This window comes from Panthera onca, chromosome D1 (assembly GCF_046562875.1).
Source record: "Panthera onca isolate mPanOnc1 chromosome D1, mPanOnc1 haplotype 2, whole genome shotgun sequence".
Lineage (NCBI taxonomy): Eukaryota > Metazoa > Chordata > Mammalia > Carnivora > Felidae > Panthera > Panthera onca.
This window is the reverse complement of record NC_138348.1, coordinates 4,334,692-4,347,304: the sequence shown is the minus strand read 5'-3', so window position 1 is coordinate 4,347,304 and position 12,613 is coordinate 4,334,692. Positions and strand designations below refer to the sequence as shown.

The following is a 12,613-nucleotide window of genomic DNA, read 5'->3' as shown; positions in this document are numbered from 1 at the left end:
GCTCCCCCTGCAGAGGCTCGCGGGTCAGCCCCAAAGCGTCCCCAGCCCGGCGCCACGTTACCGTCTGGGTGGGGTCCACCATGGCGAGCACAAAGTTGCACGACTCCGTGGTGCAGGAACGCACGGTCTCCGTCCTCCCCTCTCGGAAGAGCCGGGTCATGGAGGCCTCGTACGTGAGGCAGAACTTGCCCATGTCCTGGGAAAGGAAGAGAACTTTCATACGAGGCAGGGCAGGCGGACGGACTCTGATGCACAAGAAGGGACAGGTCGGCTTTAGCTTTTAGTCAACGTCAGTCTTCATTCACACGGGGCTGTGCAGCAGGCAGACGGAGACGTCGTTAGCTTTGCAAAGGGCTGGGGGCGGGGGAGGTCAGGTTCTGGGTAGCCCAGGTTCCGTTTCCGGGTGCAACCGATGCCATGACGCGATTTCCTGAGCTTCACGCACACCCCCCCCCCCCCCCCCCCCGCCGCCCCAAGTGCAGACACATTTATGGGAGGAACACGGGGCAAGGAGACGTTCGGGCAAATTATTAAAAGACACAAGGTGTTGGCAGGGAACATTCCACCATGTCTGCATGACGGTGACGATGACCCAGTTGAGAAGGGACAGGTGAGGAGTGATGTCCCCCACAAGGAGGGCAGGTGGCCAGGGCGGGAGGGGAGACGAAGCAGAGGGGGGCGGCCGTGCTCTTGAGGTCTCATTGGGATGCTCTCATTTTTCCAGTGAACACGAAGAAGGCTGGCCTGCCGACGGGGGAGGGAGGCGCTGAGAGCCAGAGAGAGGGGGCGCGGAACAGAGAGTGGCTGCCCGGGGGTCTGCCAGAGTCAGCCACTCAGCGCCGTGAAGGGGAGCGGCCAGCACTCTGGGGTTCATCTCCGGCCACACCAGCCTCTTGGGTGCGGGGCCCAGCGGGCGGAGAGCCGGCCGGAGCCGGGGGTGGTTCTGCTGTGCCTGGGGCCACGGGACGAGATCGGGGAGGACGGCAACAGGCCGGGGAGACCAAGCCCAGGGGAGGGGACGGGGAGGGCAGGACGGGCAGAGGCCCCGTGGGGTCCAGGAACGCTGTCGTCAGGGACCGCAAGGGGGCTGGGGTGACAGAGGCGGAGACCCTGGAAGGGACAGATGATGGCACGGCAGGGGCTCCAGGTGGAAGCGGCAGGTGGTGCACAAGGACGGGGTCCAAGGAGAGCATGCGCCGCGAGAGGAAATCGCTTGCAAAGTGCCCGTGGCCGCCAGGCCAGCTCGAGGACGCGCCGATTCCCAATATGGACGGGAAAGCGGCCAACGGCACTTTGTGGACCCAAATAATTCCTGAGCGGACAACAGCGCCGGGCGCTCGGGCCCGGGCGACCCCAACGTGACGGAGGGGGCCCTGCGACCAGCTGACAATGTCACACAAACCCAGAGCCAGAGTCCAGGCTGAGCCTCCCGGAGCGCGGGCCGTGCCTGTGAGCGGCCTTCGGGGCTCTGTCCCTCCCCCAGTCCTGCCTGCGAAGAGACAGGCGAGCAGGCCACGGGGTGGGGAACACAGGCCAGGAGGCCTGTGACGATCCACCTTCGGTGGCTGGCACTTGCCCACACGGAAGGCTTCCACGCTGCCCCCCATGCCGGTGTGTGTGGGGTACAGAGAAGAGTAACAAGCAAACGGGGTCCGGGCGATCTTAGCAAACACGCCTTTCAGCGAACTCGCTGCCAGCTGCGGGTTCCAAGGGGCGCCAAGGGGCACGTGATCCAGCCGCGGGCAGGGAGGAGGGAAGGAAGAGAAGGAGATCCGGGCAAAGAGGGTAAATGTGGCATTTTAGTCATTTAACACAAGTTAGCTTGGGCTCCACGAGGCAACGACTTCTGTGAGGCCCACTTTCCAACATCAAACCTCAATCGTGAGTGGTCAGCACGGCCATGCAAGGTACCCACAGTTTTTTAAACGACCCCCTAAACGTCCCGGCAAACGCATCGAGCATTAGTGCGCTCGGGGTCACCAGCCGGGTTACGCCGGGAGCCCCGCTCAACCTGCCACCCCCGGGACAGCGGCCGCTCGCCCCCCGCGGACGCCTCCAGTTTCTAACGAGCAGGACCAGAAGTCTGTGAAGACACTAACATGCACGGGGCAAGAACACAAACCTGTCACACCCTGGGACGGCTGCCCCGGGCTCAGTGTTCAGGCTGGTGGTGGCACTCGGGGGGATTTTCACCTCTAGCGTCTAAATGAAAAATAAACATGACCCCAAAGCAGGAGGCAAATAGCCACAGACTAAACACAGGACCGCTGCCCTGTGTGTTCATTCAATCAGTCATGACTCGTTTGCGGATGCTTCTTCCTTGCGGCTGCCGCGTTCCTGGCACGAGACGGGTTGTGTCCCTGCCCTCAAGGGGCAAGCGTTCTAGCGGGAGAAACGGGTGATATACATAATGTAACACGGTGACAGGCGCACCGAACAGAAATAACGCAGGGTGACGGAAGGGCCACGGGGTGGCGGCTGTTTTAAATAGGAGACGGGGGCACTTGGGCAGAGACCGAACCAACCACAGCTCTGTCTCCGAAACAGCAATTACCAGCGGAGAGCAAGTGCAAAGGCCCTGAGGTAGGGACGAGCTTGACATACTCCCAGGCAGCAAAAAGACCAGCGTGGCAAAAGCTGAGTGAATGAAGCTGAATGAGTCAATAGAGAAGGTCGGAAGGGCAGACGGGGACCAGACCAATGGTTACTAACCTTGGGAACGTGGTCACTCGGAAGGGAAAAATAGATACATTTTAGTTTCTGCCAACCTCAAACTGAAATACGGCATTTAGAAGCACAGCCAACAAACCACACTCATTATGAACGGCCCCCGTGACTTGGAAGAGAAAATCATAGCTGTTTGCGCAACAAATTATGGTTGCTACAGATATGCCAAAATATCATCTATGCTTATCACTGCTTCAAAACTACACTAGGGGGCGCCTGGGTGGCTCAGTCGGTTGAGCGACCGACTTCGGCTCAGGTCACGATCTCGCGGTCCGTGAGTTCGAGCCCCGCGTCGGGCTCTGTGCTGACAGCTCAAAGCCCGGAGCCTGTTTCAGATTCTGTGTCTCCCTCTCTCTGACCCTCCCCCATTCATGCTCTGTCTCTCTCGGTCTCAAAAATAAATAAACGTTAAAAAAAAAAAAAAAAATTCAAAACTACACTAGCTTTGGACCTGCTGCTCAAAATTGAGTGCTCCATTATATTTACTGCACCGCAAGTTTACGTTTAATATTGACGTGCGTTTTAATTAACGGATTACCTTCGTAACCCTGAGTATTGCCTTTTTAAAAAAAAAATTTTTTTTTAATGTTTATTGAGAGAGAGGGACAGAGGGCTAGCGGGGGAGACACAGAGAGAGGGAGACAGAATCCAAAGCAGGCTCCAGACTCCGAGCCGTCAGCACAGAGCCCGACGCGGGGCTCGAACTCCCGAACCGCGAGATCGTGACCTGAGCCGAAGTCGGACGCTTAACCGACTGAGCCCCCCAGGCGCCCCCTGAGTATTTCTTACAACGCTTTATAGAAGTTATTCTGAGAGGGGATTCCCCCAGGCTTTCCTGAACTGCCTACGGGGTCCAGGGCGCAGAGAAGGTTCAGAGCCTGGAGCAGAAACCCAGGACCCGCGGGACATCTGGAGTCACACGCGGCCACGGCGAGGTCTGCGGCTCAGAGCTGAGCAGAGGAGGGTCTCTAGGAAGAGGCTCGTCCCTAACACAGCAACCGCTTCATGAGCGAGCTCGCACGTGCGAACTTCTGAAAGGAAAGAGCTGCCTGGCATTTTTCATAGATCATCTTAGTACGCGGACCGTTCTTAATAGGCTGAGTGTGGTGTGAAAAACAGACATGGGTGGGAGGGTGGAGAGTGAAGTCCTGGTAACCTCCAGCCGGAGGGCAAAGAACAGACATAAGTACGAAAACAGGTCATCTTTCGCTTTGAAAAAGTAACTTTACACGCCCAGAAAACGCGAACACGGCACGATAGAAGAAAATACAGACCAACCTTCCCGGCACCGCCTGCCAATGTCTTCCATCCATCCATCCCTTCTAGGCTCTGCATACAATAAGGCCAGAGCCGGGAAACGTTTTCCGTGCCGCGCAGGGAGCAAACATCACGTGTTTGTGGGCCACGTGGCCCGGCTGTCCCTCTACAGCTCAAAACACCCGCGGACTGCACATCCAGATTAGGTGTGACAGTGCTAATCACATGCTCCCTGTGAACCCCGAAATGCCGATTGATATTTACATGTCACGTTATCCTTCTGTTTTGTTTTGTTTTTTCAATTATTAAAAATCAATACCATTCTCAGCCCAAGGACCGAGCGAAAACAAGTCACGGACTGGGTGCGGCCTGTGGGCCAAAGTCTGAAGATCACCGTAATAAATTATCAGCCTTCAAACTTTCACATGGTGTTTTACAACCACATATTTGTTCTTTTCCCTTTCTTTTTTTTCTTTTTCTTTCTTTCTTTCTTTTTCTTTCCTTTCTTCCTTTCCTTCTTTCCTTCCTTCCTTCCTTCTTTCCTCCTTTCCTTCCTTCCTTCCCTCCCTCCCTCCCTCCTTCCTTCCTTCCTGAAAGAGAGAGCGCAGGAGAGGAACCAAGAGAGAGGGAGGGAGACAGAAAGAATCCCAAATAGGTTCCGAGCTATCAGCGCAGAGCCCAATGCGGGGCTCGATCTCACGAACCGTGAGCTCATGACCTGAGCTGAAGTCAGGAGTCGGACACTTAACCAACTGAGCCACCCAGGTGCCCCACAGCCGTGCATTTTCACAGAATACGCTAGACATCACTCGACAGTCACGTGACAGTCCGTGGTACGAGAATACCGTAATCTAACAGGTTTCACACTGATAAGCTTTCAGATTGATTCCAATTTTTACCGAGGGGTGTGCTTAAGCTGACCTTTGTGAGCCTGTCCTTGAAGGATACAATTCGCAAGGCACAATTTGCCAGGGAAATGGTTACACGTTCACGACACGTGTTTCCAGCTTTATGAGCCCAACTGCTGTGCACGGACGTCCCTTTCTAAATTGCCCTGCGCAAACACGGAACTCAAGGAAGACCTTGGCAAGTGGCACAAAGATTCAGTCTCCCTTACGCTGCACTTGATTCCCGGCAAGATTAGACTGACCACGTACATCCACTGACCGTCTGCAGCTTTCTGTTCTCGTCAACCACCCGCTTCTGCTCTGACTCTGTTTTCCTAACGGGCTCTGTCTTTTCTTCCCAAATGGAACCCTCCAGCCAATTTCCCCAACTCCATTCGCTAATTAAATTCATCCCCGCCCACCGATGTTAAATCCCACCTTTGCCATAGAGAACTGCGCGGCACCATCCGGAAGCAGCCCGGCACCGTGATAATGACCACGCTCCTCCAACTTCCACATCGCAGACTTCGAAAGAACAAGCGTCCGCCTCACTGCGTGTACCCTTTTCGGATCGTCCCTGGGGATTCTCAAATGTCAGCTCTTCTAGACGAACTTGAAGCTTCCCCGAATCATCTTCGGACCTCAGACTGGGTTCACACAGGAGTGTGAACCGGGACCGTTCGCCTCTATGAGGTCAAGCTTCTCTATCCCAAACCACAGCCTTGTCTCCCTTTCGGAGACCATCTCTATCTTCTCCGTGGCTCTGGGCCCTTCCTCCCCCCAAAGTCCCACCTGCTTTATGAACACACGTCCGGATCCCAGACTCTCGTCTCTGCTCCCGTTCTGTCCGCCTGCTCTATTTTCTGCTTGGCCATCACGGCTCGACAAGGAAGACACTGGGCTTTGTAGACTCTGCAGCAGGCTCCGCTCTGAGTGTTCGTCTTAATCATAAAAGCTTTTCTGCTCGCTCTTCCCGAGAGGATGTTGTGACGGTCCCCCTGCCCAAGTATCCCGTCAGCTGCACGGACTGTGCTCACGGAAAGGAGTTCGAGGACAGCGAAGCCGCCGGCTGCAGCTCACCCTTATTTTAATGGGGTGACTCACTCACCTCTTCACCTTTAAAGCCATATGCTGGCTACTGATACGTGACAGCATTGATCACGTTAAGGAAACAGTCCCCGTCATTTAGAGCTGTCGTCAGGAATGGACACCGAGTGTTTGATGTCTTTTTAGTATCTGTCGAGGGGACTGTCTGGTTCCTCCCCTGATCTAATAATGCGATTTAATCTATTACCGGATTTGCTGAGACCGATCCGTCCCCTCGCTGCTGGGACCATAAGCTGCTGCTGGTGACTGTACTTTTCCTATACTGGTAGATTCTATTTGCTACTTTTTTATTTAGGGTTTTTTTGTTCTTTGCATTTGTATTCACGAGCAACGTTGGTCTTTTTTGCATCCATCCCGTTCAGGCATGGGTTTCAGAACCAGCCTGCCTGGGTCCACGTTCAGCCACGCCACCGTGAGCCGCGATGTCAGGCAAGCCAGCTCACCGGCTCATGTGTGACGCACTGATGAAAAGGGTCCTGCCCAGGAACCAACCAGGCAGCTCCTCCCTTTCCGAAGCCCCTCGAACTTATGCTTGTCATGGCCCCGCAGCTGCTTCTAAGCACAGTCGCGTTTCAGGCAGCTCTCCAACTTCTGACTTTCTTAGATGTTGGTTTACTTTTGAGAGAGTGAGCGAGCACAGGGGAGGGGCAGAGAGAGGAGGGGGCAGGGGATCCGAAGAGGGCTCTGTGCTGACAGCAGACAGCCGGAGGCAGGGCTCGAACTCACAAGCCGTGAGATCATGACCTGAGCCAAAGTTGGACACTTAACCGACTGAGCCACCCAGGCATGCCACCCACCTCTGACTTTCCTTGGGTACTGACCTCCTTCCAGCTTCTTGCCTTATCTTGGGTCAGCTTTACTAATTTCTGTTGCTGCCGAAAACATTTCATCCAGTTGTTTTCAAATGGGTTACTGTGGAACCGAGTGTTCCCTTCGGAAAACCTCTGTATTGGAACCGTCATCAGCTTTTAAAGCCCTGACACTTCATATTTATGGACAATGTGTGTTCATTAATTTAAAAAAAAAATCAAGCTTATTAATCCTAAGATTCAGTTATTATATCTTTCAGTCACTTACTCCATCAGACAGAGAGCTCAGCTCCCCTATGACTGTGCTTCTGTCCCACTGCTTTGGGTGAGTACATTATTTGGGAAAAGAAAGCCTCAAGATGGGACCATCTCTGTGAAGGACTACGGTAGAGTCGGGGCGCCTGGGTGGCTCAGTCGGTTAAGCGTCCGACTTCGGTTCAGGTCATGATCTCGCGGTTCGTGGGTTCGAGCCCCGCGTCGGGCTCTGGGCTGACGGCTCAGGGCCTGCAGCCTGCTTCGGATTCTGTGCCTCCCTCTCTCTCTGTCCCTGCCCCACTCACACTCTGTCTCTGTCTCTCTCTCAAAAATAAATCAACGTTAGAAGAACTACAGGAAAGTCGATTTTAAGTACAGTTTTGGCCTGTGTGTTCTAGTTTATCCGCGGTCAACATTACCCCTCGCTGTCCCGCATCTGTTTCTTTTCCTGAGTTTACCACCCGAGAGGGGGCTCCGCTCACCAGGCGTCCCATCCCGTCGGTGGCAGAGACCCTGGACTAGGACGCGCGGGCAAGACCCAGCAGGCTGTGTTCCGCGCCAGCGGCTGCCCCCCCGGGACAGGTGTCTGGCCTTCCCCACCCACGGGGCAGACGGCCCTGGGCACGTATGCGTCCAGGACCCCCCAGGGCTCGCGACAAAACCCCAGGCTCGTACCTTGTAATGCGCCAGCTGGAGCGCGAGCTGCACAAAGGCATCCGGGCTCGTCCGGCACTTTTTGATGAGTCCTTTGCCGAAGGGGTGGAACGGGAAAGAATGGAAATCCACGTCGTTGGCCAGAAGGCTCGCGCAGCTCAGGGAAGTCTCGATCACCTCCTGACACTTGAGGGAAAGGAGAGGGAGGCTTTAGTTAACGGGGGAGGGCGGAGGGGTTACCGACGTACCCCGAAGCCACAGGGTTGGTGCCCCCAAAACACACCCCGTTTTCCTCTCGGCTCTTTCCAAAGTGTTACCCAGCAGCTGTGCTTTGTTAGCAACACGGCACCCCGCTCGCCGACCAGTGGCGGGGTGGCCCCGGCAGGAGGGACGCCGGTAGGAGACGGGGGCTTCCTGGTCTGAGCGGGACCCCAAAGGCCATTTGGAACAGCCCGAGTTTTGTTTTGTGAAGCCCATCGCGGCGACCGAGGAACCAGTTTAAAGCAAGAAATGGACTGTGGTACAACCACACGATACAGACGAGCGACCGGGCCACGGAATCACACGGGAGAACCGTAAATGCGTGTTACCAAGTGAAAGAAGCCAGCCTGAAAAGGCCACGTACGACAGGATTCCACAAACAGGACATCGTGGACAAGGCAAGATGTGGAGACCGGGCCAAGATCAGCGGTCGCCGGGGGCTGGAGGGGGGGGCGGGGAGGGATGAACAGGCAGAGCACAGGTTTCTGGGCAGCGACACGACTCTTGGGATGCCGTGCTGGTGGACACAGGTCACCACGCACCCGGCTCATCAGTGATGCGTTCACCACGGAGAGTCAACCCCCACGGCGACGCTGGGCTCCGGGTGACGGGGACACGTGGGTGCAGGTTCACGGGCTGTGATGGACGCACGGCCCTGGCGGGGACGTGGGTAATGAGGGAGGCTGCGTGCGTTGGGGTCGGGGAAGGGGGACGGGAGGGATCTCAACGGACTTTCCGCTCACGTCTGCTGTGAAACTAAAAAGGCTCTAAAAGTGAAATCTACGGACACGTTTTAAATAAATGCCGACCGACTTGGTCAGCTGACACGTTTCGGCAAAGGCTACCTTTCTCTGGGGAGCACACCCCAGCCCCGGGGACACAAATGCTTGGGGTACAGCACCACATGTGACGTTTTCTACTTCGACAGTTATTTGTTGAGGCCCGGGAACTCCTGCCTGGATTACAGGAACTGGAAATGTGCTATTTCCACCCCCAAAATCCCTTCCCCCCAAACGCTTCCTTCCAGCGAGTGGACTGCACCTGAGAATCTTGAAGAGACAAAAATTATAAGGGAGTGATCTGGAGTAGTTCAACCCTGGAGGAAGGGACGCAGTTTCCCACTTTCTCACTGCGACGTCTAGCTGGGTCCGAGCCGGAAACGTCGCCGACCATCTCCGCCGAAACCTCAGGCGGAGAACTACCTAGCGGGGCCCCTGAGACAGCAGGAGCTGGGGCAGCCCCACGGCCCCCCCGAGACGCCCGCACGGACAAGGTTCAGTGTCCGTGGTCTCCAGCTGGGCTGGCGCACACCCACCAAGTACGCGTGGACAGTGCGGCTGTGAGAGCTGAAGCTCGTCCCCCACCCCGGGCGACGGATCGTTCGGACTCACTTCCTCCGGGATGTCCCACTGCAGCCGGGTGGGGTACGGAATGTTCGGGTTGGGGTCGCCCTTGCAGTGCCCGTCCTCGGCATAACCCAGCTGAAAGGAGTCAGTGGCCAGGACGTACTGTCGCAAACGAAAAGATACACATGTCAAGTGAGAGAGATATCGTGGCCGACGGTGTTACGTAAGACGTATTTGAAATGACATCCGACGGAGACAGATCCTTGTTGTCTACAGAGATACGACTGACACGTTAACAAGAGCCACTCCTGGGGTGTGCGGACTTCACACCCTCGGCACAGCCACCTAACGTGACCGTTCCTATCTCCACTCCAGGAGCGGGGAGAAAAACGGACCCTGTGGGCTGCTCAGGAACACAGTCAGGAGTTCAAGCCCCAGGTTGGGTGTAGAGATTACCTAAAAATAAAATCTTTATGGGGCACCGGGGTGGCTCAGCTGGGTGAGCGTCCGACTCTCGATCTCAGCTCAGGTCTCGATCTCAGGGTCATGAGTTCAAGCCCTACGTTGGAGCCTACTTAAAAAAATAATAATCATAAGCCACTCTGGAAAACGGTATGGAGGTTCCTCAAAAAACTAAAAACAGAACTACCCTACGACCCAGCAATCGCATTACTAGGCATTTATCCACAGGATACAGGTGGGCTGTTTCGAAGGGACACTTGCACCCCAATGTTTACAGCAGCACCATCGACAACAGCCAAAGGATGGAAAGAGCCCGAACGTCCATCGATGGATGAATGGGTAAAGAAGATGTGGGATACACACACACACACACACACACACACACACACACACACACAATGGAATATTACTCAGCATCAAACAGAATGAAGTCTTGCCATTTGCAACTACGTGGATGGAACTGGAGGGTATTATGCTAAGTGAAATTAGTCAAAGACAAATATCATATGACTTCGCTCATATGAGGACTTTAAGAGACAAAACAGATGAACATCAGGGAAGGGAAACAAAAATAATATAAAAACAGGGAGGGGCACAAAACATCAGAGACTCTTAAACACAGAGAACAAACGGAGGGTTGCTCAAGGGATATTGGGTGGGGGATGGGCTAAATGGGGAAGGGTCGGTAAGGAGGACACTTGTTGGGATGAGCACTGGGTGTCACACGTAGGGGATGAATCACTGGGCTCTTCTGAAATCATTATTGCAGCAGATGCTAACTAACTTGGTTGTAATGTAAAAAAATGTAAAAAAAAAAAAAATGTAAAAAAATGTAAAAAAAAAAAAAAAAATTTAAAAAAATAATCATAAAATAAAACCTTAACAACAACAACAACAAAAAAGACCACATGTTGTAGGAGTCCGTTTCTATGAAATGCCCAGAACAGGCAAAGTGACAGAGACAGAAAGTAGATTTGTGGTTGCCAGGGATGGGGCCGGGGGGGGATGAAAATATGCTAAAATTAGGTAATGGGGATGGCCGGACAACTACTTTGTAAAACACAAAACCCAGGGAGTTGTGTACCTTAAGGAGGTAAATTTTATAGGACGCGAACTATATCTCCATCAACAATAACAAAAACATTTCTTTAAAGAGGAATCCCAGCACCCAGTGAGCTCCCCAGCGGGGGAGGCAAAACACAAAGAAACAGACAAAAGACACCCGCCGAGTGTCTGAGCCGCTCTGCCTCGGAGCCCCCAGAGTGTCCAACACGCTGAAATTTCAGAAATACAACGGACAGCAAAATGGATTCAACTCTGACCTGATTTTTTCTTAACTGGCTTGGCACAGTGAGGCTAGCTCTCGTTCTAACGTGGCCTGGGCCTCCGAGACAAGAGAGTAGGTCAGATCCCGTCCATGCGGGGAGCCCCTGGGACCCCCGTCCAGTCCCTGGACCCAGAGGCCATTCTGTCAGCTGACGGTAACAGTTAAATGCCAGCACTTCCATCGGGGCGCCTGGGAGGCTCAGTCGGTGAAGCGTCCGACTTTGGCTCAGGTCGCGATCTCACAGTTTGTGAGTTCGAGCCCCGCGTCGGGCTCTGTGCTGACAGCTCAGTGCCTGGAGGCTGCTCCGGATTCTGTCTCCCTTTCTCTCTGCCCCTCCCCTGCTCACGCGGTCTCTGTCTCTCTCAAAAATAGATAAACATTAAAAAAAAGAAAATTTAAAAAAAAAAGTTACCTTGAGCGTCATGAGACCAAAGTAATACAGAATTTCTGAATCAAGGCCACTGTTGACAACCCTGGAATTTAGCAATTTCTTTAAACAAGAACTGTGACGGATGAGTTAAGTAAGCAAAACCTTCCTTGGGGGCACCGGGAGGCGCTCAGGCGGCTAAGCGACGGACTCTTGATCTCGGCTCAGGTCACGATCTCACGGTTCATGGGTTCGAGCCCCACACTGGGCTCTGTACTAATGGCACAGAGCTTGGTTGGCATTCTGTCTCTCCTTCTCTCTCTCTCTCTCTCTCTGCCCCTCCCCTGCTTGTGCTCTGTCTCTCTCTCAAAATAAATAAATAAACTTAAAAAAAAAAAAAGTCATTAAAAAAAAAAAAAAAGAAAGCAAAACCTCCCTTCGGTGATTCACGCCAACAGTGAAAACAGTTTAAACGGTTCAGGGAGAAATGAATTTTTAAAAATTAAAAAAACTGGCAGGGCCAACCCAACCCCACATTTTATTTATTATTTTTTTTCTAATGTTTTCTTTATTTTTGAGAGAGAGAGAGTGTGAGCAGGGGAGAGGCAGAGAGAGAGAGAGGGAGACACAGCATCTGAAGGAGGCTCCAGGCTCTGAGCTGTCAGTGCAGAGCCCGACACGGGGCTCGAACCCACGAACCACGAGATCGTGGCCTGAGCCGAAACCAAGGCTGAGCCACCCAGGTGCCCCATTAAATGTGTTTCTACCTAAGGAACGTGAGTTGTAGGAGGCGAAGACACGAAGGGCTTTTGTTGGGCTACTGGTGACTTCCAGTGCCCACACGTGTTACGAAGCATCGTATCATCAGACGAAAACCACACGATAGAACGCAGTCTGGGGTCTGGATCTGCAACAACTCCCACATCCCAGCCGGAGCTGCAAAGGCTCACCTCCCACAGGTGCCCGATGATGGGCGCGTCGGCCCAGGAATGTTCCGCGTTCATGCCCACCTTCCCGTTTTTGAAGACGATGAACGTGAAAGACTTATCGAACCACCTGTGGGAAACAAAAATTACATGTTTTATTCTGGGTGGGCTCCTGGGCCCCCGCCCCTCGACAAGCTGGTCCTGAACCTCTGTGGACTGACGATCAGA

General features: G+C 53.9%; 1 protein-coding gene across 3 annotated transcripts in view; it reads right to left on the bottom strand.

The window, feature by feature from the left end:
* The window catches only part of CPT1A (carnitine palmitoyltransferase 1A), a 55,838-nt gene that overhangs the window by 5,514 nt on the left and 37,711 nt on the right, over window positions 1–12,613 (bottom strand). For all 3 annotated transcript variants that reach the window (XR_013550291.2, XM_078433776.2, XM_078433777.2), the window contains 4 exons: window positions 12,410–12,515; window positions 9,349–9,465; window positions 7,718–7,882; window positions 62–196 (listed from right to left, as the gene is read on the bottom strand). Coding sequence is in view for 2 of the 3 variants with exons in the window: in XM_078433776.2 (XP_078289902.1) it covers window positions 62–196; window positions 7,718–7,882; window positions 9,349–9,465; window positions 12,410–12,515 (523 nt within the window). In the remaining variant the exon portion in view is untranslated. The remainder of the gene's footprint in view (window positions 1–61; window positions 197–7,717; window positions 7,883–9,348; window positions 9,466–12,409; window positions 12,516–12,613) is intronic.